The sequence below is a fragment of the Amblyomma mixtum genome, chromosome 1 (assembly GCF_055824585.1).
Source record: "Amblyomma mixtum isolate Tamu chromosome 1, ASM5582458v1, whole genome shotgun sequence".
Classification (NCBI taxonomy): domain Eukaryota; kingdom Metazoa; phylum Arthropoda; class Arachnida; order Ixodida; family Ixodidae; genus Amblyomma; species Amblyomma mixtum.
Genome location: NC_143012.1, coordinates 16,754,096 through 16,779,125, shown reverse-complemented (window position 1 = coordinate 16,779,125; position 25,030 = coordinate 16,754,096). Strand labels below are relative to the sequence as shown.

The 25,030-nt window shown below is 48.3% G+C and overlaps 1 protein-coding gene across 2 annotated transcripts in view; it reads left to right on the top strand.

Annotated features, from left to right (window-relative positions):
• Positions 1–7,593: 7,593 nt before the first annotated feature.
• Positions 7,594–25,030, top strand: part of LOC149365572 (uncharacterized) — a 54,292-nt gene continuing 36,855 nt past the window's right edge. For both annotated transcript variants that reach the window (XM_089586324.1, XM_089586389.1), the window contains exon 1: positions 7,594–7,885. In XM_089586324.1, coding sequence (XP_089442450.1) covers positions 7,814–7,885 — 72 coding nt within the window. In that variant the 5' untranslated portion in view covers positions 7,594–7,813. The remainder of the gene's footprint in view (positions 7,886–25,030) is intronic.

The following is a 25,030-nucleotide window of genomic DNA, read 5'->3' as shown; positions in this document are numbered from 1 at the left end:
CACAGTCGCCGCGTCGCGCCACGCCGCAAGCAACGCAGAGCGCGCGCGCTCTGCGGGGGCGCCACGGGCACGCGCGCCTTCTCCTCCGTCTCCCTCTTTTTTCTTTTCGCCGCACAGCGCTCGGAGCAAAGGCCAGATGATGGAAGCGAACGGTACGCGCTCACGGCGCATCGATTAGTCGGCTGCCGCAGCAGGTCGGAGCGCCCCCGCGCGTCCAGAAAGTCGTCCCCTCCCTATTTCAGCCATAGCTCGGCGCTTCTCTTCTTTCATTTCACTTTCTGCGCGCTTTCTACGAACCTCTCTGAATCTCTGCTGCGGTGTAGACTAGCCGTTTCATCGTGGTTTTCGCTCGTTCTTCACAGCGTTGAAAGGAAAAGGAAGAAAGCACAAACGACGGCGCTTTCCTTTCACTGGGCAGGCGCTTACGATCGTTGACGTGCGCGCAGCACGCCGCCACCTAGCGGCGTTTTTCGGGAGCCGCGCCTAAAAGAAGGTATCCATCAGTCTTTCTTCCTCGCCTCCTTCCGTTCTACCGCCTCCTGTTTGCTTTTATTTTATTGGTTAGGCCTCCGGCCAGCCATCATGGTTGTCATCAGTTTCGCCTTTATAGTATAGTTTGTGATTTTTGCGAGGTTACGATAATTCAAGTCCACTGAGTGCTGGGACGACAATGCAAAGAGAAGGTACGAAGAAAGTGCAGCATGTGTGATAAAGCAGACAGATGGACAGACGGACGGATGGACCGACAGAAAGACAGAGAGATGGATAGACAGGCGGGTAGCCTTCCATGAGATTCTAAAATCGACAACATATATGCGCCATAGATGAGTTCTCTTATTCCTTATTCCCTCGCTTGTTCGTCGCGCTGATCAAGAAAATTAATACATAGCTTTCCAGCATACTCCGCGCCTTGCGGTACACTTGCCTACCTTTGGCATGTGAAGTCCATTAAATTGTGCGCGACTATAGGACTAGGCGACATGGTGCACAACGCCAGACATTAATAACTGAAGGCTGATGGTAAGTCACCAACTAAGGGGGAACGGTGAAGTTTAAAGCTATACAAAAGTTGTCTACAGGCTTGCGATTGGCCGGAGTCAGTGTTCAGCTGGAGTGGCGACCGATACACTATCCGTCAGCCAACCACGAAACGAGCTTACTCACGCGAAAAAATCGGGGAATCCTGCATTGTGTTGTAGGAAGTATAAGAAGCCATAGCGCTCCCGAAACCTAAACATTTTATTTTGATGATGGCAAGTGACCTGTAAACTTCATCACCGATGCTTCCTGACCAGCCGGCATGCCGTCAAACTATCGATAATAAAAGATCAAGCTGACCGAAGAACTGGACGCCTGTCTCCTATGGTATATGGCCTGTGCAGAACCGAAGGTCTCAAATCTGCAGGACTTAAAGGAATTTGAACTTATCGCGACAAGGGAAAACCTCTTCCTCTGAGCGGCGGACAACAGTGTAAGTGCCGGTGTCAGCTCAAGTGCGAACGAGAAAATAACTTCCACGACATACAACGTATGCCATATGGTAAGCCTAAAAAAAAAAACGTTAAGAAGGTCTCGATCTTCAGCTGAGTGTACGGGAAACCGCGGATCCTGCGGTATACAAAAGGCAGTCAGTGACAAAAGATCGACCCGCCGCAGTGGCTCAGTGGTCAGGGCATTCGACTACTAAGCCGGAGTTCCCGGGTTCGAACTCGGCGGCGGCGGCCACGTTTTCTTCGAGGTCAAACGCTAAAGGCGCACGTGTGCTGTGCGATGTCAGTGCACGTTAAAGAACCCCAGGTGGTCGAAATTATTCTGGAGACTTTCGCTACGGCACCTCTTTCTTCGTTTCGACTTTCACTCCCTCCTTTACCCCTTTACTAACGGTGCGGTTCAGGTTTCCATTTGCCGATATGTGAGACAGATACTGCAGCTTTTCCTTTACTCAAAAAACAAAGCAAAACAAAAACAAACACTGTGTGATTAGTGCACACAATAAGGCACGATTTTCGAAGCTCCCGCACAAAAGCAAAGCGAAGATGCTTAGGGTGTCGATCGGTATGAACTTCTAGATAATTTCGTAATGGCATTGTCCAAGTTGTGCTTCCATTCTCGGGACACCGAAAATGCCTATGCTGTGAACCGAAATGAGAGCGCTACAGTTTTTCCGTAAGAAGACGCTTTCGTTATCACAGAAAATGTTGTTTCACCCCTATATAAGGGAGCTGATGGAAGAAACCGTTGTGTTCGTAAGTTGAAACCGACTATAGTAGATATGCGTCCAATAGGCTGCCTATTAATTACGCAATATAGATATCTAAACTATATGTATATGGGTACTATATAAGCCAAGCGCACGGCCATTCACTTGGAGAGCGCTCCAGCGGAACGCTCCGCCGTGGGCCAAGTGACGCCTATGCCGTTGTATTATGATCCGCGAGAGATTGCCTCCTATCGGGCTTGAAAGCTGAATATTTTTGCTGCTTTTCGACCACACGCCGGCGTTTAAGAACAGGTCGGAAAGATATCCTCTTCGACGTTGTGTAGGTAGGTAGGTATGTGGGTAGGTACACTTTAATGATTAAAATCAGGGGAATGTTTCTTGAGGCTTGTGGGTGGGGTCCTCATTCCAGGGCTTCACTGGCTGTGGAGAAGATGCTGAGAAGATGCCATGAGAAGATGCCTGAGCCGCTTACGAAGGCGAGATTATGATTGTCTGTGGGTAATGTGCAAAAGAGTGGGCCATAGTGCTCTAAAGATTATAACTTGAGACTACAACGAAGGGCCACAGTTAACGCGGAAACACACGTTCAAAGTTATATATACATACTTTCGCAATTGCTAAATCGATTTTTCTACAGTGGACCGGAAGTTCCCAGGCCATAGTGTCTGCTTCTGAGCCTCGCGCTGGGACATTTGCGACACCGAATTCGAACCTCAAAAATGTCTGTAGGAGATGGGAGAAGCATCATTCTCCCCTCTAAGAACCTTGATAGAAGCAGACATTGTTTAATAACTTTTGACGCGGCCTGTACATTGCTCAACCGATGGAGTCGCGGGATTAGAAACGCTGATTACCCCTGTTAGCGCTTGACAGGTGCACATGATGATGTCATGAGGTACGAGGAAAAAGGAAACACAAACTGCGCGTGCATGGTTTTCTTTGAAAGCTGGTTGTTTACAATAAAGCTTTCCTTTGAAACGAACCGTTTAGAAAATCCGTCGCTGTGGCTCAGTGGATATATTTCTTTGTGATACTGAGCTTAAAGCCCGCGGGCTGGAACCCGGACACAGCGGATGCATTATGCTACATTGGTGAAATGCATGGACTGTGCTGAGATTTCATGCAGTGCATGCTAAAGGAGGGCGGATTGAGCAGCCCTCAGCAATGGTTTTGCATAAACACGTCTGTAAATTGTGTAACTATTATTTCCGTAATTATAACTTTCTGTTGTCTTCATAATTTTTCCTTGTGGCCTTTTAATGAATTCAAAGTTGTTTTCATTTCACGCGAGTTCGGTGATTGTTTTCGGTGACACAGTGCGGACAACGGCGAACAGAGTGCAGACAACGACATCCCCATTTTGTGCCTTTATCGTTTCGTCCCTCGTCTTTCTGACTGGTTTTCCTCGTAAATATGTACCAGCCTGACAGATTTCGACTCTCTATAGTTTGAAGCCACTGCAGAGCAATGTTTTTATCCCCCCGTTTGATAGTGGCCCATTCTAGTAAACCTCTCTGGTTGATCTGATGGAGGCAATAGCAATGACTTACGTGACATTTCCTGACTCAATGAATATAGTGATAAAAGAAATAGGATCAGATTAGAATCCTTGCATCACCGTTCTTTTTATAGCTTAACTGTGTTACCGAGCGTGTTGCTGGCTCAACATGGCTAATGCCTACTTAGATATCACACTTTGTTCGCATTTTTCAAAAATTCTCAGTTATGAATAGGTTTCGAAAAGACGCTGCTAGGGTTTTAATTATTTTTTACATAAGTTAGTATACCTGCCAGCCCTAATAATATTGTGTCGAGGCCTGTATAGCACGAGTAAATACCGCCGCTATTAAACATGGTTGTGAACTACTCTGTAAGTCTTCTACTGTTGGCACGTCGAGCACAGTTCTTAGAAAGCCTTTTCACGAAAAGATTCTCAAAGTGTTTTCATGTGTTGCTGTTAATAATAAGTATACACATTTCATTGCGGTTTCTTCAACAGGGACTGCTAATTAAGCGTTTCATCTCTGCTGATATCACCTCTACACTGGAGTCTATTGTTATTCGTAAATTTAGATTGAAAACCAAAAAAAAAAAAGAATAGGATAAATCACAGCTAAGAAAGATGAGCTCAAACTAGAAACCTAAGCAAAAAGAACGTGACGGAAACTTGCATAGTGGGCCCGGAAATCACTGAACGCAACTTAATTAACCATACGCTAATATCGTGATTAACGTGTCTGCATTTAGAAGGCAGGTGGTGTCCCAAAGTCGTGTGCCATTTCGCTCCTAGAATGGACTGTGTGAGCGTAGCAGGTGTCTCCAAAAACCCGCCATCGCTTGCCGTTGTATCCAGCCAGTTTCCAAACTAATAACACCGCGGGGGCGTCCCTTGTACGTGACACGAAAGGGCGCACTACTAATTACAGTAGTGACATTTTGCACAACACAAAGCACGAGAAGCGGTAATTGTTCTGAATAAATAGATAATTACGCCATCCTCTAATGATTGTGTTCGTTTGTTGTGGTTATACTGCAATAAATTGCTGGCTTGGTCAGGCTGCTCTCAGGCTAAACCGCACTTGTCGCATCGTTACGCCGGTGTCGCAGTAAACAGAGATCCGAAACTACGCATTGTTCTACACGCATGATGACGTCACCCTTAACAAAAGTTACAAAGATTACGCCTCTACCGTGAGTTGAACTTCCAGAAAATGCGTGTGTTTTCGTGCATACTCGTATACAACTTGTTCTGCGTATACTGTGAGCCAGTATACGTAATAAGAAGCAAATGTAAAGAAGTATGAATAAAATACACATGGTGTGGTGACTATCTGCTACTTCAAGCAGCAGTGTTTCCATATCTGACACACAACAAAGTAATTCCTTCAGATTAGATATTAACTTCGGGATCACTCAGTAAATGCAAAATATGTCACACTCAGGAAACCAACAAAAGACACAATTTGCGAAAAATATAGGTTTATTCTCTGTTCTTTTGCACGTTTCATAAAAGAAACGAGTGAAATACCGCATAAACACAACATTGGTGCCGTTTGTGGGAACTTATAGAGACTCCGGAAGGCTATTATTTCCATATGCATACGTAAGCTGTTCACAATCGCAGGTGCTATTGCGGACACAGTGCTTCAGAAACTTCTTCAAGCCACGACATAAACTGTATTGCACGCCGGTTGCAAAGTTAAACAGCATTAAACACTATGTTTGGACTGTCATGCATTGGAGCATTTTTTCATATCAGAGACGTATTAGCGCAGACATATAATGAATTAGCTTATGCTTGCTGCTCAGGAGCAGTTGCAGGGTGGGTAGCAAGGTGGGACGCACACCTGACACTTCCCATACGCAGCATGGATACGTTAATCCTGCATATGTATACCATACGACTCCACTATGCTGAAACTCTATTTGCGGTAAACTGAGAAACGAACGTCCCCTGTATAGAGTGAAAATATATAATTCGATCCTGTATGCTTTAGGTGTGCCATGCTTGCAGAAACATGTGGTGCGCTTTTTTAAAGAAAAAAAAAATTGTCACTGACGTGCTTTTTTGGCACTGGTCAACAACGTTGCTTTTAAAAACCCAGTGACATCCATTCTTTGCTACCTATTAGCTTTGACGTCACAGGCGCTTGCAACCATTGCTAATTGAACGCAAGGAAGAACCACGAAAACGACTTTATCAGGCTAAGACCTTTAGCTCCTATTGATCCCCAATTAGTCCAATCCAAAGAAGAGTAGGTGCAATATACGGGCGGTACACGTACACCAGTGTTCAAACCACCATTAGTGCGAATTGGAATAAAAATTATTACAAACCCCTCATCTTGTTTTTGAAGCGATGGATATGTGAGAACGCCCCGCTAGTCACTCTAACTGGTATTCACGAGAGAGAAGCTCGCAGGATAGGTCAAAACAAGAGTTTATCAAAGAAGCCATGGAATTGGGCCAAACCGCGGCTTTCCGGCGCATACTCACACACGCACCTCACGTACAGAGTCCACGTACACATTCTCAAGGCTCGTTGCAACGATGACTGCGTTCGCATATCCCAGATTCTTGGCAAGCATCGCGCTGCTTGTTTCTCTCGGTCGACGCACACGGAGTCCTTCGGTGGCGACGTCGCACGTCGCGCGGCGTTCGGCGAAGCACGAAAGCCAAAACGCATCAACAAACCAACAGACGTGGGCAAAACAGGCAAGAAGAAAAAAAAAACGAGGAAGTCAACAATTGTCGAATGGCGAGCAGCAGCGGCAGATACAAACGAACACACACTCACACACAAGCGCACGAACTGCGGGCGAGACAGGCAGGAGGCCGCCGCAGTCGGCGTAGACGTCGGGCCGCACGCCACGCGAGCAAAACGCGCCGCATCACACGCGGCGCGCCTCACAGAACGCGACGTCGTCTCTCCACCTTTGCGCTTACACACGCCCACCGTAGCCGCCGCCGAAGGGTGAAGGCAGAGGGGGTGGGGGGAGCCGGTCGGGGGATGGTTGGTGTGCCTGAAGATGAAAACTGTCAGCGCAGCGGCTCGAGGTGACCCCAGGGGTGACCCCTGCGACGATGCGTCCCCGCGCTCCATACTGGAAGAGCGCTCTTTAATGGCCCTTAACCACAGCCCTGCCGCGCAAACGTCGTTGTCGTTGCCGGGCTGCTGCCACTGCATCCACTAGGAAGAAGAAGGGGGACAGCGCGGGGCAAGCAGCGAGGGGGGAAAGAAAGAAGGGGGGGATGTCTGAAATCATACCATTGTTGACAAACTGCTCCCACGCACAAGAGGCGGTCCGCCGCGTCCCGCCGCTGCCACCGCTGTTTCGAAAACCATCTTTTTCTTCTCCCCCATACACCAACCCATCTTCCCCCTCCCCTCCCTAGCCGCCACCAAACCGCACCGCTGCCAGCCCTTCACCTCTTCTCCGCCTTTGCCCCGGCACAACAACTTCTTTTCCTCTATTCAATTTTCCCCGTCTTAATCGGCCACTCTCCGGCCCTCGATGACGATGCGAGTCAGAGACGGCGGCGCTCAACGTCAAGAGAGTGCGTGTGGCAGGCGCACGCGCGCGCTTACGATGCCCCCGCGCCGCCTCCTTTCCTGCTCGCTGCAAGCAAAAGCGCGTCTAAAAAGTAAAACACCCTCGGCGGGGTAAACCGTTGGGCGACGCTCCAAAAGGAGGAGTAATCTTCCCATCCGTTCCTCTGAGACTCCTAAGGGCGGAGCTTCAATCTGCGCTTGCGTTTAGCCATTGGTCGGACTCAATGACTACAAGGCGTGGCTTCAAGCCGGAGCAGGAAAAGAAGGAGGAGCGAGCGGGACGAGAGTCGCGGCGGAGGAGAGTGATCGCGCGGCGGCGCTGTGTTCGGTTGCGGCGCCAGTGTCGCTCCGGGCGTTCTGTTGGCGGTGCGGCGATCGCGTGGAAGCTCTGCTGCGTGTGTGTCGGCGTTCGACGGCGATTTCTGGGCACGTGAGGAGCGCGCGATAGCTGAAAGGCCGGCATCGTGGTGTGGCAAGATGGCGGCCAGGTGTCGTTCAGCTCGCCGGAGACGGGTCCGGACCGTGCCCTAGGGAGGTCCATGACGAGCGCTGCTCTGTTGTTGCCGGCGCCGCAGGCGAGCTTGGGCGCCGACATGGCTGACTTCCAGGACGTGAGTAGCGTGCGATATTCGATGCGTTCGTCCACCCAACTCCTTGGTGGTCGCGGGCTTGTCGCTGGCCACTGTGAACGGCGCAGTGAGTGCGGCGACTGCTCGTGATGCGTGCTGCCCTTTTAAACACTTGGAGATGCTTAAGATTATTAGGAGTGCTGTGTTTCCGTAGATTACGTGTATCAACTGCGCTCTGGTCCTCCCCTAGGACGCCCTTCCCTGCAGCGGTGCAGGCAGTACGATGATCCCTTTCTTTGACTTGACGAATTGGCAGGGCTGGATTTATAATTAGCACCACTGCAAAGCACGGATCTCTCCATGTTTATAAGCATGTTCAGGTTTGGTTCGTGTCGCAAGACCTTTTAGCATACAACACCGAACAATGAAAGAGCGGGGTTGGTATCGCGTCCATGACTCCAGGTTCTCTCGATTAACAATAAGACACATTCGAAGCCGGTGCAAGAAAGACGAAAGGAAAGCGTTGCAAGCAGCCAGTCTTACAATCCTGTTCTGAAGTTCTCGGTGCGGCCTCAACGACGCCATAGCCCCGGGGCCTTGCTTGGCACAGCTGGATGTATTGTTGGTAATGAATAGCCATTGTTCTCCAGACAACCTGTGCTCTGTCCAAGGACAGTGCCTGTGTTTTGCGGCTGATACTGTTCTGTATGACAGTCTGTTCTTCACGGAGTAGATGTCAGAACGGTCATAATAGGAAGGAGAAAAGGGCAGAGAGTCGTGCACACAAGGGCATCCTTCAAGAAAAGAAGTGACTCACAACCCGGAGCCCGCAACAGGAATAATTTTCGACTTTTTTTTGCGAATGAACCTATATGACGGACCTGTGAGGCGGCATATTGGCATGCATGCTTCCTTGCCTGTTAGGGTCAGAATCACAGCACTGACTGAAGAAGAAAGGTCTTGCGCACCTTCCTTATCCTCAGGTGGCCTAAATTAATCCGGAACCGTTCATTGCCGCCGCGGCGGCTCAGTGGTTATGTCGCTCGGCTGCTGACCCGAAAGGTGTGGGTTCGATTCCAGCCGCGGCGGTCGAATTCCGATGGAGGCGAAATACTAGAGGCCCGTGCACTCTGCGATGTCAGTGCACGTAAAGAACCACAGGTGGTCGAAATTTCCGGAGCCCTTCACTACGGCGTCCCTCATAGCCTGAGTCACTTTGGGACGTTAAACCCCCATAAACTAAACTAAACAGATGACTGCAAGTTGTATAGGTGCTTGTTTGCGGTGAGCAGGCGCGGAAGGCTCTATTAGAAAACTTATTAGTAGTTATGTCAATGAGTACCTATTACAAATCGTGCGTAGGTAGCTCTGCGCACGGGATTGAACACGGGAATTTTCGCACGCTACTTTATACATTGCCAATGGGACATGATGGTTTTCAGACGCTTTGCAGTAAATGCACCTCTATAGGCAATGTATGCGCAGTCAAACGATAGCGTGCTATGCTTTATTTCACGCGGTGCCTCATAACGTAACACGTGGGCCATCGTCCTGATTAACTGCAGTACGTCAAATGCGGGACAACAGCCTCCAGTGACTCCCAATTTTCCCTGTGCTGCGCCAGCTGCTGCCACCTTATCTCCGCAAACTCCGTTTTCTCACCCGACCACCTGACTCTGGAAATGGCGGATTATCTTCATAAAGCATATTGTCATATTACAAAGGGCAGCATCTCTTTTAGAAGGCATGGTGACATACTTTGACATCATCGATACACATTAATTGCAGTTCCCCGTTACCTAGAGAAACCGGTTATATGCGTAATGACCTCAGACTAACACACCTACGCGGAACTTTCATGTAAGTCGCATAGCCATGCGAATGCCCACGCTTTGCAGTGCATGATGCATCATTGGAAGCATGTTGGCGCACCTTCATTCATTTTTTTTTTCGCTCGGAGGAGGAACTAGTACGCCATGGAGAACATGAGGATCCAGTTCACTGATGAATGGCAACTTTGGGCGACGTGCTGTTGTACGACCACACACACTGGCACGGTGGTTGGCGCTTTTTGTTGGAACCAGCACTTGGTTCTACCTTTCTTACGGTGGAATTCGCTTTCACGCTTTTTCATCTCCTTTATTTTTTGCGCCTGAAAGTGCGGGCACTACGAATTTGCTGTCTATTCCTGGAAGTTCCCCGAACTTTGAGTCATTTACGATCCTTGCACGTCAAACATGTGCAGTGGTTTTACGTCTACACCACGTGTACGCTTGAATGCCATGTATATGAGCTTCGGTCAGCCATGGCAGCGATCATTTACTGTTGATATAAATGTTTTCAACGCTGTACAACCAGTGGGCTGACTTCTATCCAGTTTGAATTTATGCAAAGTAAACCGAGATTTCGTTGATCACAATGTACATATAACGCATGCATTTGGAGAGCTGACTGCAGCGACGGGAAGCCCCTCTGTCCACGCTAAAATATGTGCGGGTTCTGAGAAAGGGTGCTGAATGAGAGGAGAACTGTCTCATATCCATCAGGCAATATTTCTGAGGAACTAAGGCCCAGTGCGTTTAACTTCACTAGGGGTCAGTCATACCAGTGGTGTTTACCGACTGAATGATGCAGACCCCTTTGCGAAACTAATACTATTGGTTGCTTTCACACTTGCCTTCTTCGGCGATGCTAGTCTCCTTGGAGCTAAGCGCGCGAACCGTCTATGCCATGCATGGAATCACGTACCGAGCACAGGAGAGATAAAACAAAAAATGGTCATAGCTAAGCCTATGGACTGAAGGAGGCATTATAACAGTGAGGGTTTCTACAGAACGCGCCGAATATGAACATAGATATTAGCGAGTGGCGCTACAAGAAAAACATACACAAGAAAAAAGGCCAAGGCTTAGTTTTTGTATCAAGGATATAGCTTCAGATTAAAGAAATCATGGGTTGTAACCCGCTGCTGATCGGCCTCATGATGGCACATGGATCACGCGAATGGAATTGAAGGACCGCTTTTCATCACCCGAGGGGAAGGGAGAATATTAAAGTTAGCACGTTGCGTGACAAGCAGCGCATGATCTCGAACGTGAATGGCCACTTCCATTGTAACGGTTGTACAGTCGTGTGCAATATTAGAGGGAACAACCATTTTTCACAAATGTGGATATTTTCTGGTTATTCCTCCGCTGAAATGAGAACGATTTTTGGATGTCATACACCACGAGAAAAGCTGATAAGAAAATACAAAACTCTGCTTGTCACACAAAATTATCGAGAAATCAATAACTGAGTTCTCTGTTTGTTCCTCTTCATGTTGCACACTACTGTAGGTGTACGGTCATGTCGCCTTTGCTAAGTTTATAACGATTTTGAAAGCACTAACAGGATGATGCCCGCCGAATCCTTAGACCTATACGCAAAATATTTAATCACGTTTTCGTTTGACCGGAACTGAAATGAGGGAGGCAACGCAATACAGCCGTACTTTCGCACATACATGCTCAAGGGAATAAAAAGTGTTATTAGTGGACTTGGTGAGAAGTCGCCATTCTTCTCTCTTGACCTGAACTCCACTTATAAAAGTGGTCTACAGACTGGACTTGTATGAAAGGGGGAACTTTTCTGACGACAGCAATCACGTTAATAGCAAAGAGAAAAATGCAAGCCTGCGTTAATTAGGAGAGATCCGCTGAAATATTGATTGCCATAGTGGAATCTTACGATATAAGAAAAAATTTTCGTTCATAAACAACTTCCTCTTGGAAAATGCGCGCTTGTCCAGAATTTCGGGTTACGCAGGGCGTTTCGTTTCACTCAATACAGAGTTTTCATAAAATTATAAAAGAGTTCGAAAGTAGCTTTTTGAGGGTAGGTGATCCGGCAAGGTGAATATTTCATTTCAGTTATTGGTGGAGGTTCACTGATTAATCACACAGGATGTTCAACATTCCATTTACTTCCAACCAATCTGTATCTGTGTCCAATCTGTATGAAACCAATCTATGACCAAACTCTATGAAATGATACACCCCGTATATCTACTCAAGGCACGGCACTCCAGGCAGCGTCTGCAGCAGTGACAACCGCGACCGTCCACGCAAGTGCCTGCCATCGCGTCTTCTTCTTTGCCCGAGAGAAAGAGGGAGAGATAGAGCGAAAGAATGGAAGAAGCAGAGACGACGCTCGGCGCGAACAGGGCATGCGGTGCGTGGGTTGGGCAACCGGACTCAGAGCGGACGAAGGGCGAGGTGGTGCGTTACCGCCGCTTGGCACCGTCGCCGAACGACAGATAAATCGGCCGATTAATCCCACGCAGCGCTGCCCGCGTGCTTCTCGCAAGACGGGAGGGAAAAGAAGGAGGAAATCGGCAATATAGGAGTCTGATTTCGATCGCAGTCACGGCGCGTATAGCGCTTGGGATGTGTTGAGCCTGCTCCCAAGTGCGTTCGAACTGGATCAGGATTTGAGGAGCTGATCGCTGCAGTACAGCTATGCGATATGTGCGCTCCCGTTTCAGCTACTCGCGATATACTATACGTGTTGGCGTTGCGGCTGTGGGCGTTAACGTTCAGTTAACGCGGGGGACAGGGTGTAGTGGTTTAGGATAAGGGGGTGTGGATTTAAAGGCTCCGTTGCCTGGCTTTTTGCGTTGCTGCTTCAGAGGCAGCCCTTCTTTCATCGTGATGAATCGAGCAGGAAATGGCTTCGGATTAAGCGCGAAAACTGAGCCACAGGAAGTTGTCGACGTCCCGATGCCATCTGTGGCAGTGCGTGCACTGCTCCAAGATTCCACGCGATATGAGAGAACTATTTGTTTCGAGCGAATGCACAGGAGATTATGCCTGGCGTCGGAAGAACGAAGCGATTTAAATCAACAGATATAGCGTGTTTCTAGGTTTTGTTTTTATTTTTACTCTCAACTGTGCGCAGGGCCTCAGGAACGACACAAGTGGAGAAGGCATTTCATTGTGCTCTAAATAACCTAATAAACGCGCCGTTTTTCGCCAACAGTTGTGGATGTGGCTTTTGCGGAGCTGTGACGTCAGAGGAAAGGACACAAAAGTGGCCACGTGCTGTCGTAGCAGTGGATACGTCATTGTTTTGTGAGAGACAACTTTTGGCGTTTTGCTGCACTGTCGAAAGTAACAGCCTGCGGAATCCGACGCCGAAACTCGTGGATAGAGCATAGCTGTAGTACATCGTGGAAAGAAAACGGGGGATATATATTCTCAGTGTATTCACTCATGATTCCTTGTATGCCGTTATATCAGCACAAAATTCAGAACCAGAAAACCACAACAAGCACGGCTTTTGTCAGCCGAACAAATAAGGATGCCTGAGAGATTTCGAAGTGAGACCGAATCGAATCATCGATCTCGCTAACGTTCTTAGAACCAGTAAGAGTACAAGCAAAGAATAAAAAGAAAACTACTTAACTATTTATGAGAGCAGAATAACCGTATATAGCTAACCGAAAAGAGATGCTAACTCTTCAAAGTTCACATATACCGCCCAAAAGGGAACGCATCAATAGACCAGAGGGTGTAGTGAAAAGTGAGTTCAGACCTATGGTAACGAATTGCCAGCTTGCATGCCGAATTGTTAGGGATCCCTCGTCAACGCTCACTGAAGATAAATGTTGACTGCATATTAATAAGCGCGGCACTGCTAAGACAATTCAGCGAGTAGATATATACTATAGCAAACACGCAACGACACCCTGTATAAGACGAACCGGCCACTTGCCCTTCAACAGGCAGGTGCCGGCAATGAGGTGTCTCGGGCTGTACATCAAAATGTACACAGTCACCGTTAACAATGATGACACGCTGCCATCGCAGCAGCAACTGCGATTGACCCCTTTCATTTCCTGCTCCCGACAAAACCGAAGTCAGCAACAGTGGAGCCAGGATATATCGGACCCGGATATTTCGATTTATTGGCTATATCGAACACACAGATTACCTCCTTAAAAATCCCGTGTAAAAGTATAGGAAAGTCATATCGAACTGTACGCATGCAACGCCCCTGCCATTGGCGCTTCTCCTAACGGCGCTCTTCGATCATTTATCATGCGCGGAAACCGTGTGACGAGGTGAACATGGTGTGAGCTTCAGCGTGGCCTTCGGTATCTTGTACTCCTCTCCTACGCCACACCGCTGTCACGCGGAAAGCCAACCTATGTAAAGCCTATGCGCGCATGCCAACTCTATCTTTATTCTCATGCCATTAGTCTATTTATACTTTACTGGTGACATGAATAGACATCTCATGCTAGGAAGTCGATAATTCCCAAGCACTGTCCGCAGCGACTTCGTTGCGAAGCAGGCTAGGCCTAGCGACTACTATAGCGAGGGGTACGTGCGCTGCCGGAACGCAGGCAGGCGCGGCACGTCGCTGAAGAAGTGCGACACTAACCTGGGTGCAACGTGTTCTTGCTTCCAGGTTACAGATAAGCTTATCTATTGGCATTTTATATATCGAATAATGAATATGTCAACCATTTAGCGATCCCCATCGCGATGGATATATCTGGATTCGACTGTATACCTTTGCCGAGCACGTTCATTATCGCGATTTTCTTCACTGATCTGCTCGCGTGTTCGCGCCAACTGCGCATGCGTCAGAATGGTGACGCATCGCGATGCGTACGCCATATATGCTCCTTGCGTAAAGTGTAGCATACGGAAGCAGCATAACGCAGTAGGCTAGAACTTTGCACCTATTCTGTGACTTCTTTAAAGGGGTAAACTTGACTCCCATACAGTGGAGTAAAAACATACTCTTAAGGTTCGTTCTGACGGGTCCACCTGAATCTAGGACAAGCGAAGCGATGTACAGTCTTTGTTAAAAGTATACAGCCCAAGGGTTCTGCTTCTGAGCCCTGCTGTGCGGCTCCTCTTGCATACTCAGGGACCATAATCTCACGAAGGCAGGATGAATTTAAGTCCTCAACCCTCCCGAATTTAGGAGTGTCAAGTGTGCTAGAGAGCCCGCTACGGGGATTGGAAGCAAACCCCTTGGACTGCATATTGTTGACAAAGACGTACGGGCCTCAAGACTCTCTCCCGTTTGCTTCTCTCACATCTCTGACTGCATCAACAAATGACTTCCTTTTTCTTTTCTTTTTTCTTTTTTTTTTTTACTGCGATTAGCAAGTAAAAGTACGAACCTCAGTCTGCAAGGGTCTTCCTCCGGGAACCATCTCTATTGACTGTGATTTGTAAATCATTTCGCAATGCGTCTAACGTACTACGAAATCTAAGTCGTTCTGCCCCCCCCCCCCTCCCCCCAGAAAAAAGAAACAAAACAAAAGAAAAACTGCAGAACGGATAGCAGGAGGTGTACAAGAAGGGCAAAACAGATAAGATACAATCTATCTGAAATCTCTCTCTTTCACTAAAGTTGGAATTTGATTAACTGCTGTTGAGCTGTAAGGGACACACTGAAACAGCCCTTTTTTTTCTTGCTGTCTATTTGTCGCCGCTGGAACAAATACCCCGTTTGCAAGCTGCTGCAAAGCGGCCAAATATAAATGAACTTGCTCGTTTGACACCCCATTTGCGGTAGCCTTATGACCAAGGGCGTCCGCAGAATTTTTTGCAGGGGGGGGCCCCGTTGGTGCCCCGGGGGGGGGGGGGGGGGGGGGTTATGTTCGTAGCAGAAAGGCGCTATTTGCGGAGTAAATTTATTTATTTATATATAAATAAAAATTAAACAAAATGCACACATGAAAGAAAAATTACAAACAGCAAATTAAAGCGCGGCTAGGAGAGGTACATTGGAGTTTATCAACGAAGAAACAACTAAAATTAATAAAAATGCAAAAAGATGCTATATCACTTCGTGGAGAAGAGTGCTCAGTCTTGCTGCATACGGGTTCTCGACTCACCCGGATTGATGACCAGCACACAGCACAATATGTTCACAAACACGCAACTACAGTCACTCAGTCAGTCTTCCTTGAACAGCAACTGTAGGCGCCTCGGATTTTTCTGGGCGAATTGCGTAATTACACGTGTGATAAATTCACTTCTGTGCTTCATTACACGCTCTCGGTGCACACTCATCATACACATTGATTGGAAAAACTGTTGAACGCGTACGTTGAAAACAAAAGATGACTATATATACAACGAAAACTTATTTACAAGATAAATGCACGCTCGCAGCTTCATACACCTCGCTCCATCTTGCTTGCGCATCCGCACAGTCGAGCAACCGCACACACACTGCTCTCCGCTCGTCGTTTTCTCGTCCGCTGTCTTGGTTGTTCTCAGCTTCGCTGACAACCGGCCACTAAAAACACCCAAGCACAAACACAGAGGCGCGCACACGTGCAAGGGCTTACTTGCCGCAGTATCCCCGAATGCGCACTTTGGGGGTGAAAGGAACGCCGCGCAACTTCCGAGGGGAAGGGACACTCGCCACTCCAGTCGGAAAATTTGTTTTTGTGTTTTTATGGGGTTCAGAGCCCCAAAACGACTCAGGCTATGAGGGATGGAGTAGTACAGAGTTCCGGGTAATGTCGACCACCTGGGTCTCTTTACCATGCACTGACACGCACAGTACATGGGCGCTGTTGTGATTTGAGGCCCAGCCAGAGGTGACAGGCGAGCCAGGCAGGCGCCATCGGGCTGCGTTGACCAAAGGCGCTGGTTTTCGCAGAAGACGCAAAGAACGCTGGTGTGGGTGCGCCTCGGGAGACTGCGTCGCCGTGAACAAAAGCAGCTAATCCCCTTTGCCGGAGATTCTGAAAGCGGCGCTTCTACCGAACTGCGCTACCCGTGGATCGGAGGAGACAGCGAGCGGCGGCGGCGCCAACTCATCGCCCGCTTGCCCCTGAGCAGCCCGACAAAGCGGGGGTGGACACGGCTGATTTTACCTTCCCTCCTTAAGAATTCATCGGTGACCGGCGTAACGATAGGCGAAAACAAGATGCCCCGTGCACTGTCTGCCTCCGTGTCGCTATCTCTCTAGAGATCAAAGAAACAGACACCCATCTCAAGGCGGCTCGAAACACATGCTCGCCGGTGCCGCTGTATGTCTGGAACAGGTCGCCCTTCAGTAGAGCTAACGATGGCGTGGTTTGAAAACGGCGGAACGACGCACGCCCGGACGCGGCATTTCGCAGATGTGACCATGCGGGGCTGCTTTTACCCTTTTGACTGAGCGCACCACCGCCCCTGGCGTGCGGCCATCACTCACGGTTCGAGTGAGTGATTTTCCAGGGGGGTGCAGCCGCCCCCCCTTGCCCCCCCCCCCCCCCTCCGGACGCCCATGCTTATGACAGGCCTACTAATTACTTGAGATACAAGTCGATAAATCCTATATTCCCTCTGTGTGGAGCACGTTATTTATAATTACGATTCGTATCTGAATATGTCAGGATCATGAGCAGGCAGCAAGAGGCAGCCGCTCAAACTGAACTCACGCTCCAAAGTGGTTTGTGGTCGCCTCTTGGGAAACACTGTTGAGGACATAAATAAACTGATAGCGCTGTGAATTAACCAGACAGTTATACTCACGCAGAAGGTCTAGGTGTTTTATACATAAGACAAAATGGGCAGCGTAACATAAGCGAATAAGGTAAGAAAAAGTGCAGAAAATAAGCAAATCGACTATCAGCAGTTCGATAAAGGCGACTTGCTTGGCTGTTAGAACACATACAGAACACATACAGAAACAGTGATTACACATACAGCACCAAGTGTTCTTTCTTCGCTATCTCGAGTCGCGTTCCTTTCCACTGTAGCAACTTCGTCAAGGATATTAACAAGCATCTGCTGCTTCCATGGCTCTGGTTCCTCGTCGTCTCAGTGTTGCCGTTATTCTGAGCGCCCTCGTGCCTGTAATATTCTTGTTTCGCTGCTTTTCATTTGTAACCTGCTTCATTTCCTTAGTGGTATGAAAGACGTTAAAAAAAATTTAAAACCAAAAACACTGAACACAAACTTCAAGCACTTCTGCGCAGAAATGTCTGTTGCAGCTCCCATGAATGATGTCTATCTTTCTGCATGCCAAAGCAACCGCTGCACATGCGTGGATTCAGTTTTGAGTTCAGGAACTCGGCAGGCCTCCTTGTATATGCCGTGTTACAGGGCAGGTCCCGAGAGCTTGACCATGCAATAGCGATGAAGAGTTTGTGTGCGCACGCACGCACGCACGCACGCACGCACGCACACATGGGCACGCACACACGGGCACGCACACGCACACACCCACGCACGCACGCACGCACGCACGCACACGCGCACACACACACACACACACACACACACACACACACACACACACACACACACACACACACACACACACACATTAGCGCACACTTGATGTGACACTATAAACTGTTCTTTGATGACCTGCTTCTTTTCTGTTTTAATACACACGCAGCCGAAATCATATATACCCACTCTCGGAAAACTGCTATGGCGAGTTACAGACATTATGGTCATGAATGAGTGAATCAGCCTAGCCAAACGCAATAAGCAATGAATTTGATTTGTGTTGACCACTTAGCGTTTTAAACTGTGTAGCACCCATTGGACGCATAACTAAGTGCTCGGTATGCTCTTGAAAGTTCTCAGCAACATGTTTGATCGATGCTTGCGTGGTGCGACAAGGTGCAAAGATTAGCCGAGTGCGATGATTAAAGGCTGTGACAACTAGCAGGGCCTGCGTGACAATTTATATGAGGTGTGTAAGCACAGTGCACGCCCTTCGTCTTCGCCTGTACATATTCATCATCATCGTGTGACCTTCGTCTCCATCTGTGCATACATGTATTCATCATCATCGCTCATCTTTGTCTTCGGAGGAGTGGCCGCAATTTTCGAGTCTGAATAAAACTTGCCCCGTCCTGTCTCATGCACAGATGATTGAGTTGGGATGAACCCTGATTACTCGTTTGGCGTCCAAGCACGAACGGTGCACATGGAAGGAGCCATGTTAAGATTATACCCAAACTAGCAGGCTCACAAACAGACGTGTGGGTTCGTTGGTGTACGTACATCATTTGGATATTACTGTATAGCACAACCCCATTTACAACGGACCAATATAACAATGCAACCAACACGATAGTCGCCTATCGCCGCATATAGTCGCTGCCTAATTGCTCGTTTGTGTTTTCGGAGCTGCGCTACGAGAACAGAACAGCTCTGTACGTAACAGCCGGCCACGATATATGGTAGCGTGATCGTGGAGGCAATTTCCTTTTCCGAAGTTTTGAATGTGGTTCAATATGCATCACCCTACCCGCAAAAAAAAAAAAAAAAAACCGATCGGGCTAGCTAGAGGGGTATATACCATACGTATTCGAATACCGCCCACCGGCTCATCGATAATTAATAGCTTTTATTGCCTTTCTCTTCCTAAATTCCGTGAAATTCTTGAAAGCACTGACCTCGCTCCACCATCACCGCCGCGGTGGCTCAGTGGTTATGGTACTCGGCTGCTGCCCGAAAGACGCGGGTTCGATCCCGGCCGCGGCGGCTGAATTTCTATGGAAGCGAAATTCTAGAGGCCCGTGTACTGTGCGATGTCAGTGCGCGTTAAAATACCCCAGGTGGTCGAAATTTCCGGAGCCCTTCACTACGGTGTCCCTCATAGCCTGAATCGCTTTGGGACGTTAAACACTCATGAATAAAATCAAATCGTATAACCCTTCCCCATGTGCCAGCTCTTGACTGCCATCTTTCTAACTTGCTTGAGACAACAGAGACTGCTTCATCAACTATAAAGATGACACTGTACTCCGTAATGCTCTCCAATCAGCTTTAAACAGGCACATTCAACCTCTCATTAAGTGCGAGACCCCTGACAGCACTAAGTGCATGCCGTTTGGCCTGTCGTTCGTTACCAAATTGCGCAAACTGCTGAAAAAGCCCTCACATGAACCTCAAGAGTGTATCTGCTGTTTTATCAAAACTTCAGGACGTAGGCCGATATGAACAGTTCTATTCCAGTTTCTTCCAGTCCTATACTCCTCCGTGGTTCCAGCGGCGCTGTCGTTCATGTACTCGACGCGGCCTAAGATACGAATGGATAAGAGTCGAAGAGAAAGAACGAGGTTATATTCGTGCTCTGCAGCTCGTAAAACCTGACTGCCTCTTCCCAGGGATTCATTGTTGTTTCTTGCAGTGGAATATCTGTAGAGTAGTTGCTTCGGACTTCGCTTTTTTATGACCATGAGGGATTCCGTCCTGCTGAAATCTAAGAGCGACAGGCGTTTACAACGTTTTAGCGATGTAAGCCGGCGAGACAACTGTCAACGACAGAAGAAAGAGAGGGAGTGCTTGACAAAGCTCGCTTTCGGTCGTTGCGTGTGCAGGCCTGTTCGCGCACAAGCCGTAATGCGTGTTATGACCAGACCCGCGGCGTTCGAATTTCCACATGGAACGCGACAATCTGAGCTGGCGCGCTCGTCGACGGGAGAGCGAACCTGTTCCGTAATCTGTTTTATATCCCCATTCAACAACCTCTCCACAAGAGTACAGAAGGTCGCGAGAGAGTCATCGGTGCGCATTTCGGCGAACATCGGCCGGTCGTAATCGGCGAGCCGATATATAAACGAAAAAAATAAATAACTTATACAAGAACGAAGAGAGTTGAGAGACTCCGAGAGACGTGAACCGGTCCTGCATGGCTCGGAATCTTCCGCGGCGCATACGGGTTAAGCCTCGAGCGCGCGTAGCTCCCAAGAAGTCAACTCTTGTTTTTAGAGTAACTTTCCATGCGCCAGCTTACGTGCTCAAGAAGCTTTCTTCTTGCAGTTAGTTTGAGTGTACATCACTTTGATCACGAACTATACCGCCTGCACTTAAACGAACCGCTGAAGGCTCTTCTGACATGCGCCATTTCTCTCTGGGCATTCTATCTTGCGCTGACGTTGATCGAATTCCGAAATACTACGAAGCGCTGAGTACTGGGGTTTGGTGGGACAAGAAGTAGCCGCAATTATATAGTATATTACCCAGCATGCAGTACACCCCACGGGAACCAAATTTTGTGTCATATCTTCAATGGTACGAAAGCGCTATATTTCACGAAGTCTAATTAGCTCACCGAGTTTGTGTGAAGATTGACCTTGAAGGTGACCTTGGAAAAGCCTACCATAGCAACGTCTCATGCAGAAATAAAGTTAATATGGCCGCGAGTGGGTTTCGAACCCGTGGCAGCGCGAACAGATCAGCTTCAGTGGCCACTGCACGAGGGCACTACGCTACCACCGCTGCCGATCATGCCCCGTGTTAAACTGATGATGATGATGTCCGCACTGACGACGTTTTGATATTTCTGCACAGAAACATCACCGCTTTTCGACAGACACGAGTATGCGGACGAAGTTGTTATCACGCGTTCTGTGCATTTTACGTGCGGCTGTAATCCTCACAGAGCGGGTAGAGGAGGTGCTCTGTCGAACTGTCAAAAGGGAAAGGAGGCGGCGCCACGCACACTCGGTTGCTTGAACTCCCCCCCCCCCCCCCCCCCCTTTTCAAACACGCGCAAACACGCACACCACCACCACGAGCACCTCGTGCCCGCAACGATGGGGCGCTCTGAAATGAGATGTCTCCTCTCCACGCACAAAAGTATACGCCTTCGAGCTGGCTTGCCGCGTGTCGTCGTATGGTCCGCGCCAGATGACGCCCACTTTCTCTTCACATAAATGCCGACCGCAAATAAGGACGCTCCCGTCGCACTGGCTGTGCAGAAAGAGAGGGGCGCAGTTGTTCTTTTTTTTATTTCACTCATTACTACAACCTCTCCGTGCGCAGTTATAATATGCGAACCACGAGAAGGTCTTCAAAACGGCCAGGCGTGCCTTCAGATGTGTTGGACGAAGAGGCGAAGGTGGCACTCCATGGGAGGAGGAGGAGGAAAAGGCGGGGAGAATGGGTTAATACGGGGGCACCAGGCCCTCGCTCGTATATATATGACCGCAAAGGCAGGGGTGAAGGGGTTGGGGGGTGAGGGGAAAGCGAAGGCAAGGGGCTCCCAGCTGGGCAGGGTCTAGCGGTTGCCGCCACTTTTGCTTTCAGCACTTTCGACGCGCGCTTTTCTGTCAGTGAGTAGTGGTAGAAAGAGAGAGCCAGCGGTGGTCCTGTAAACAGCGCAGTAGTCTTCGCCGCGCAGAGGCCGGCGCGAACACGTATGTATATGTGTGTGTGTGTGTGTATACTCCCAGTATATGAACGCGAGTGGCAGCTCCACAGACGTCGCTTGACCGGATGCTCCTGTGTGCGTGTGTGCGAGTGCAAGCGTGGGCGCGAGTTGTGTCTGTGAGTGCATTTCGTTATTCTGCGCTCTGCAGAGAAAGAGGAGGTAGGCCTCGGAGGAGGGTACTACGATGTTCTGCGCAAAAACATGGGAGCAACGATAACGCTCACCGCGGTCGCATTGCGAACGGACGCGTTCGTTCGTATGTATCAAAGCATGCATGATAAATAAAGCAGGGGGAGCGGGGCGTTGAGGTCAGGAGGGAGGATGCGGGGGGAGGGGCGGGGGGGGGGGGGGGAGGGAATAGAAGCTGGTAACCATAGATCGTCAAGTCAGGTTTGTGGAGATCACTTCTGCGGGGGTATAAATTAGAGTGGTGGTGCCTGCATGTGTCTCGATGGCAGGGGAGACGACTGTCTTCACACCGGATGAGGCAGTGGGAATGTTGGAGGTATATATGCAGAAGCGATAAGGTTGATGTGGAAACAAAAAAAAATAGTAACAGCGGAAAGGATGGATGGAAAGAAAAAACGAGTAGCAGCTTGTTTTAGTTGCAGCTTCCCTGTAGGAGTTCTCTCTGTATGCGTGCGCATATAGTCTGTCGTTCTTACCGAGATTGGTATAGTCGTTGTGAAGTTGTCTCACCTTAGAGAACTTCCTTTTTTTATTCGTTTGCATAAGGATCGTCCGATAGAGCGAGTGCTTTTACTAGCCTGATAAATCTTATCTTGCGAGGGAGGAGGATACGTTAAGAAACGGTTGGCGCGGTTAAGAAAAGTTAACCGCGGAACAGGTGTTCCCGTGAGCACTTAAGTGGGAGCTTAAGGGCGAGCGCAATTTCGCTTCTTATTTTAACAGTGCGTGGGAAAACAGAGATGCAAGAACGTGGTGCAGTGTGAAAACAACATGGGTTAACACAAAGGCCCGCATAGGATTCGACTGAAAGCTCGTTCCTCACAAGCTGATGAATTCAGCTGCAGGGGTTAGCTGCCCTGAAGATTTCGCTTCTACTGCGGTTGAGTAGCAACTAAGACTGAGGGAGTATTCGAGTTTTTATTGCGGCGAAATAAGACCTTAGTGCTTAAACGTAAAGAGCGGCAAAAAGAAGACAGATTCAAGCATGCTCTGTCTATTATAAATATTGAAGCAATATTCAATGTTTTCACAGAACGTAATTTTTAAGGAGAATTCTCATCTTATTTCTTAAGCTCGACCATAAGATGACCTTCGAGTGCTTGCGGAATAATACGCCTGGAAGTTTTAATTTGATATCAATGTTCTACCCTCTGTAAATTAATATACGAGCTGTACATGTTCATGAAAAAGTGTCTCACTCATCTGAGGTGCTCGCTCAAAAGGCACTTAAAGTATGAAACAGGAGCTTCTGCACGAAAGAGGCAATTTCAAGTTTATCGCTCAAAATACGCAGCTCCAATAGCGTGTCGATATGAAGTCCAGGACAACAGGAAACAAATATATATATATATATATATATATATATATATATAATTCCTGCATACTCATTCTGAATTCTTCAAGCCGCTCCACTGCAGCCTCATTAGAGTAAATGGCTCCCGGCCGGGAAAGGGATGCAAATAAAGAAATAAAGAGGGCAAAGTATTGTTCTGAGCCCCGTTTTTATACATAGAGCGTCAGTTATAAACCCAGCGTGCGTGTTATTGCTCTTAAAGTCCCCGCGCCTGCAAAGCCACGCGATGTATTTATGTACACACCATCGGAGTGTATGTGCACGGCGCATATGAGCCGCTGCTGCACGTGTCATGCAGTGGAGTATATAGTCTCCCCGTCCGGGGTGCCGCCCAAGCCACACACGGCGGTACTGTCCGCGCGAGACTCCCAGTCTAGCGCTGCTTGCGCGCTGAGGACGCGGCGGCGATCGATCTTTCGATTCCCTCCTCGTTACACGGCGTCGTCAACGCGCCAGTCGCCAAGCCGCGTGTCAAATGCACGCAGCGTTCCTGACTACTGCATCTGCTGCGATGTTGGCAGGGAGATCTTCGACATTTATGGGCCGTCGCTATAGTAGTGGGCAACCTAACCTAAACGAACAGGGCGACGAAGATAAACTGCTGCGGTGATTCTATGCAGCTACGAGAATACGAACGTACAGTACGCTCTAAGCACGAATACGCCTACCTAAATGGAATGGTATATAGAATGTATATAGAATAGTCTACATACAGCCTATACACATCTCATAGACTCTATTGCGTTCCTATAGATATTTCTTTTTGTCTATTCATAATCTATAGACTGTCTATAGACAAAAATTGCCATAAATGTGTAGATTCTCTATAGACTGTCTATAGCATTTGTATTGCCCATACACTTCTCTAGGACTTGTCTATAGGGAATATATAGACTTTATAGACACAAGTATATGGACAGTCTGTAGACTGTCTAAAAAAAATTTGTGAGGGTAAGCTGTCCTCGATCGAACTCCCGTTTCCAAAAGGGAGTGTTTGTAAAAGGGAGCTGTACCTTTTACAAAAGGGAGTACGATAGAGAACAACTTACTCCATATTTACCCCTTTCTGGTTAGAGTGTGTACAATTGTAGACAACGGGACAGCGAGACAGGCCGCTTGTGGGCACTGTTGGGGTGATATTTCTATCGTTATCAGTCCATGTTCTCCTATAGCTGCTCGAAGCCAGCTGAAACATTTGGCCGTCGCTCCATTCGTTCAGAGTACCAGCTTTTCAATTACACTAAGACTTGAGTCGAGTCCTGTTTTCTTGGACATCGCTTCTAATTGTGAGGTTAAGTTTGTTCACAAAATTATCTTACCGTATGCCACAGTTAAGGAATGGGGTAAGATAATATTGTGAACAAACATGTTCGAATGGTCTAATCTTCCGATGCATGCATAGCAAAATCTTGCTTTTCAAGTTCGTCCTGCGCTCCCACTAAAATGATTAAGACCGCCATAGA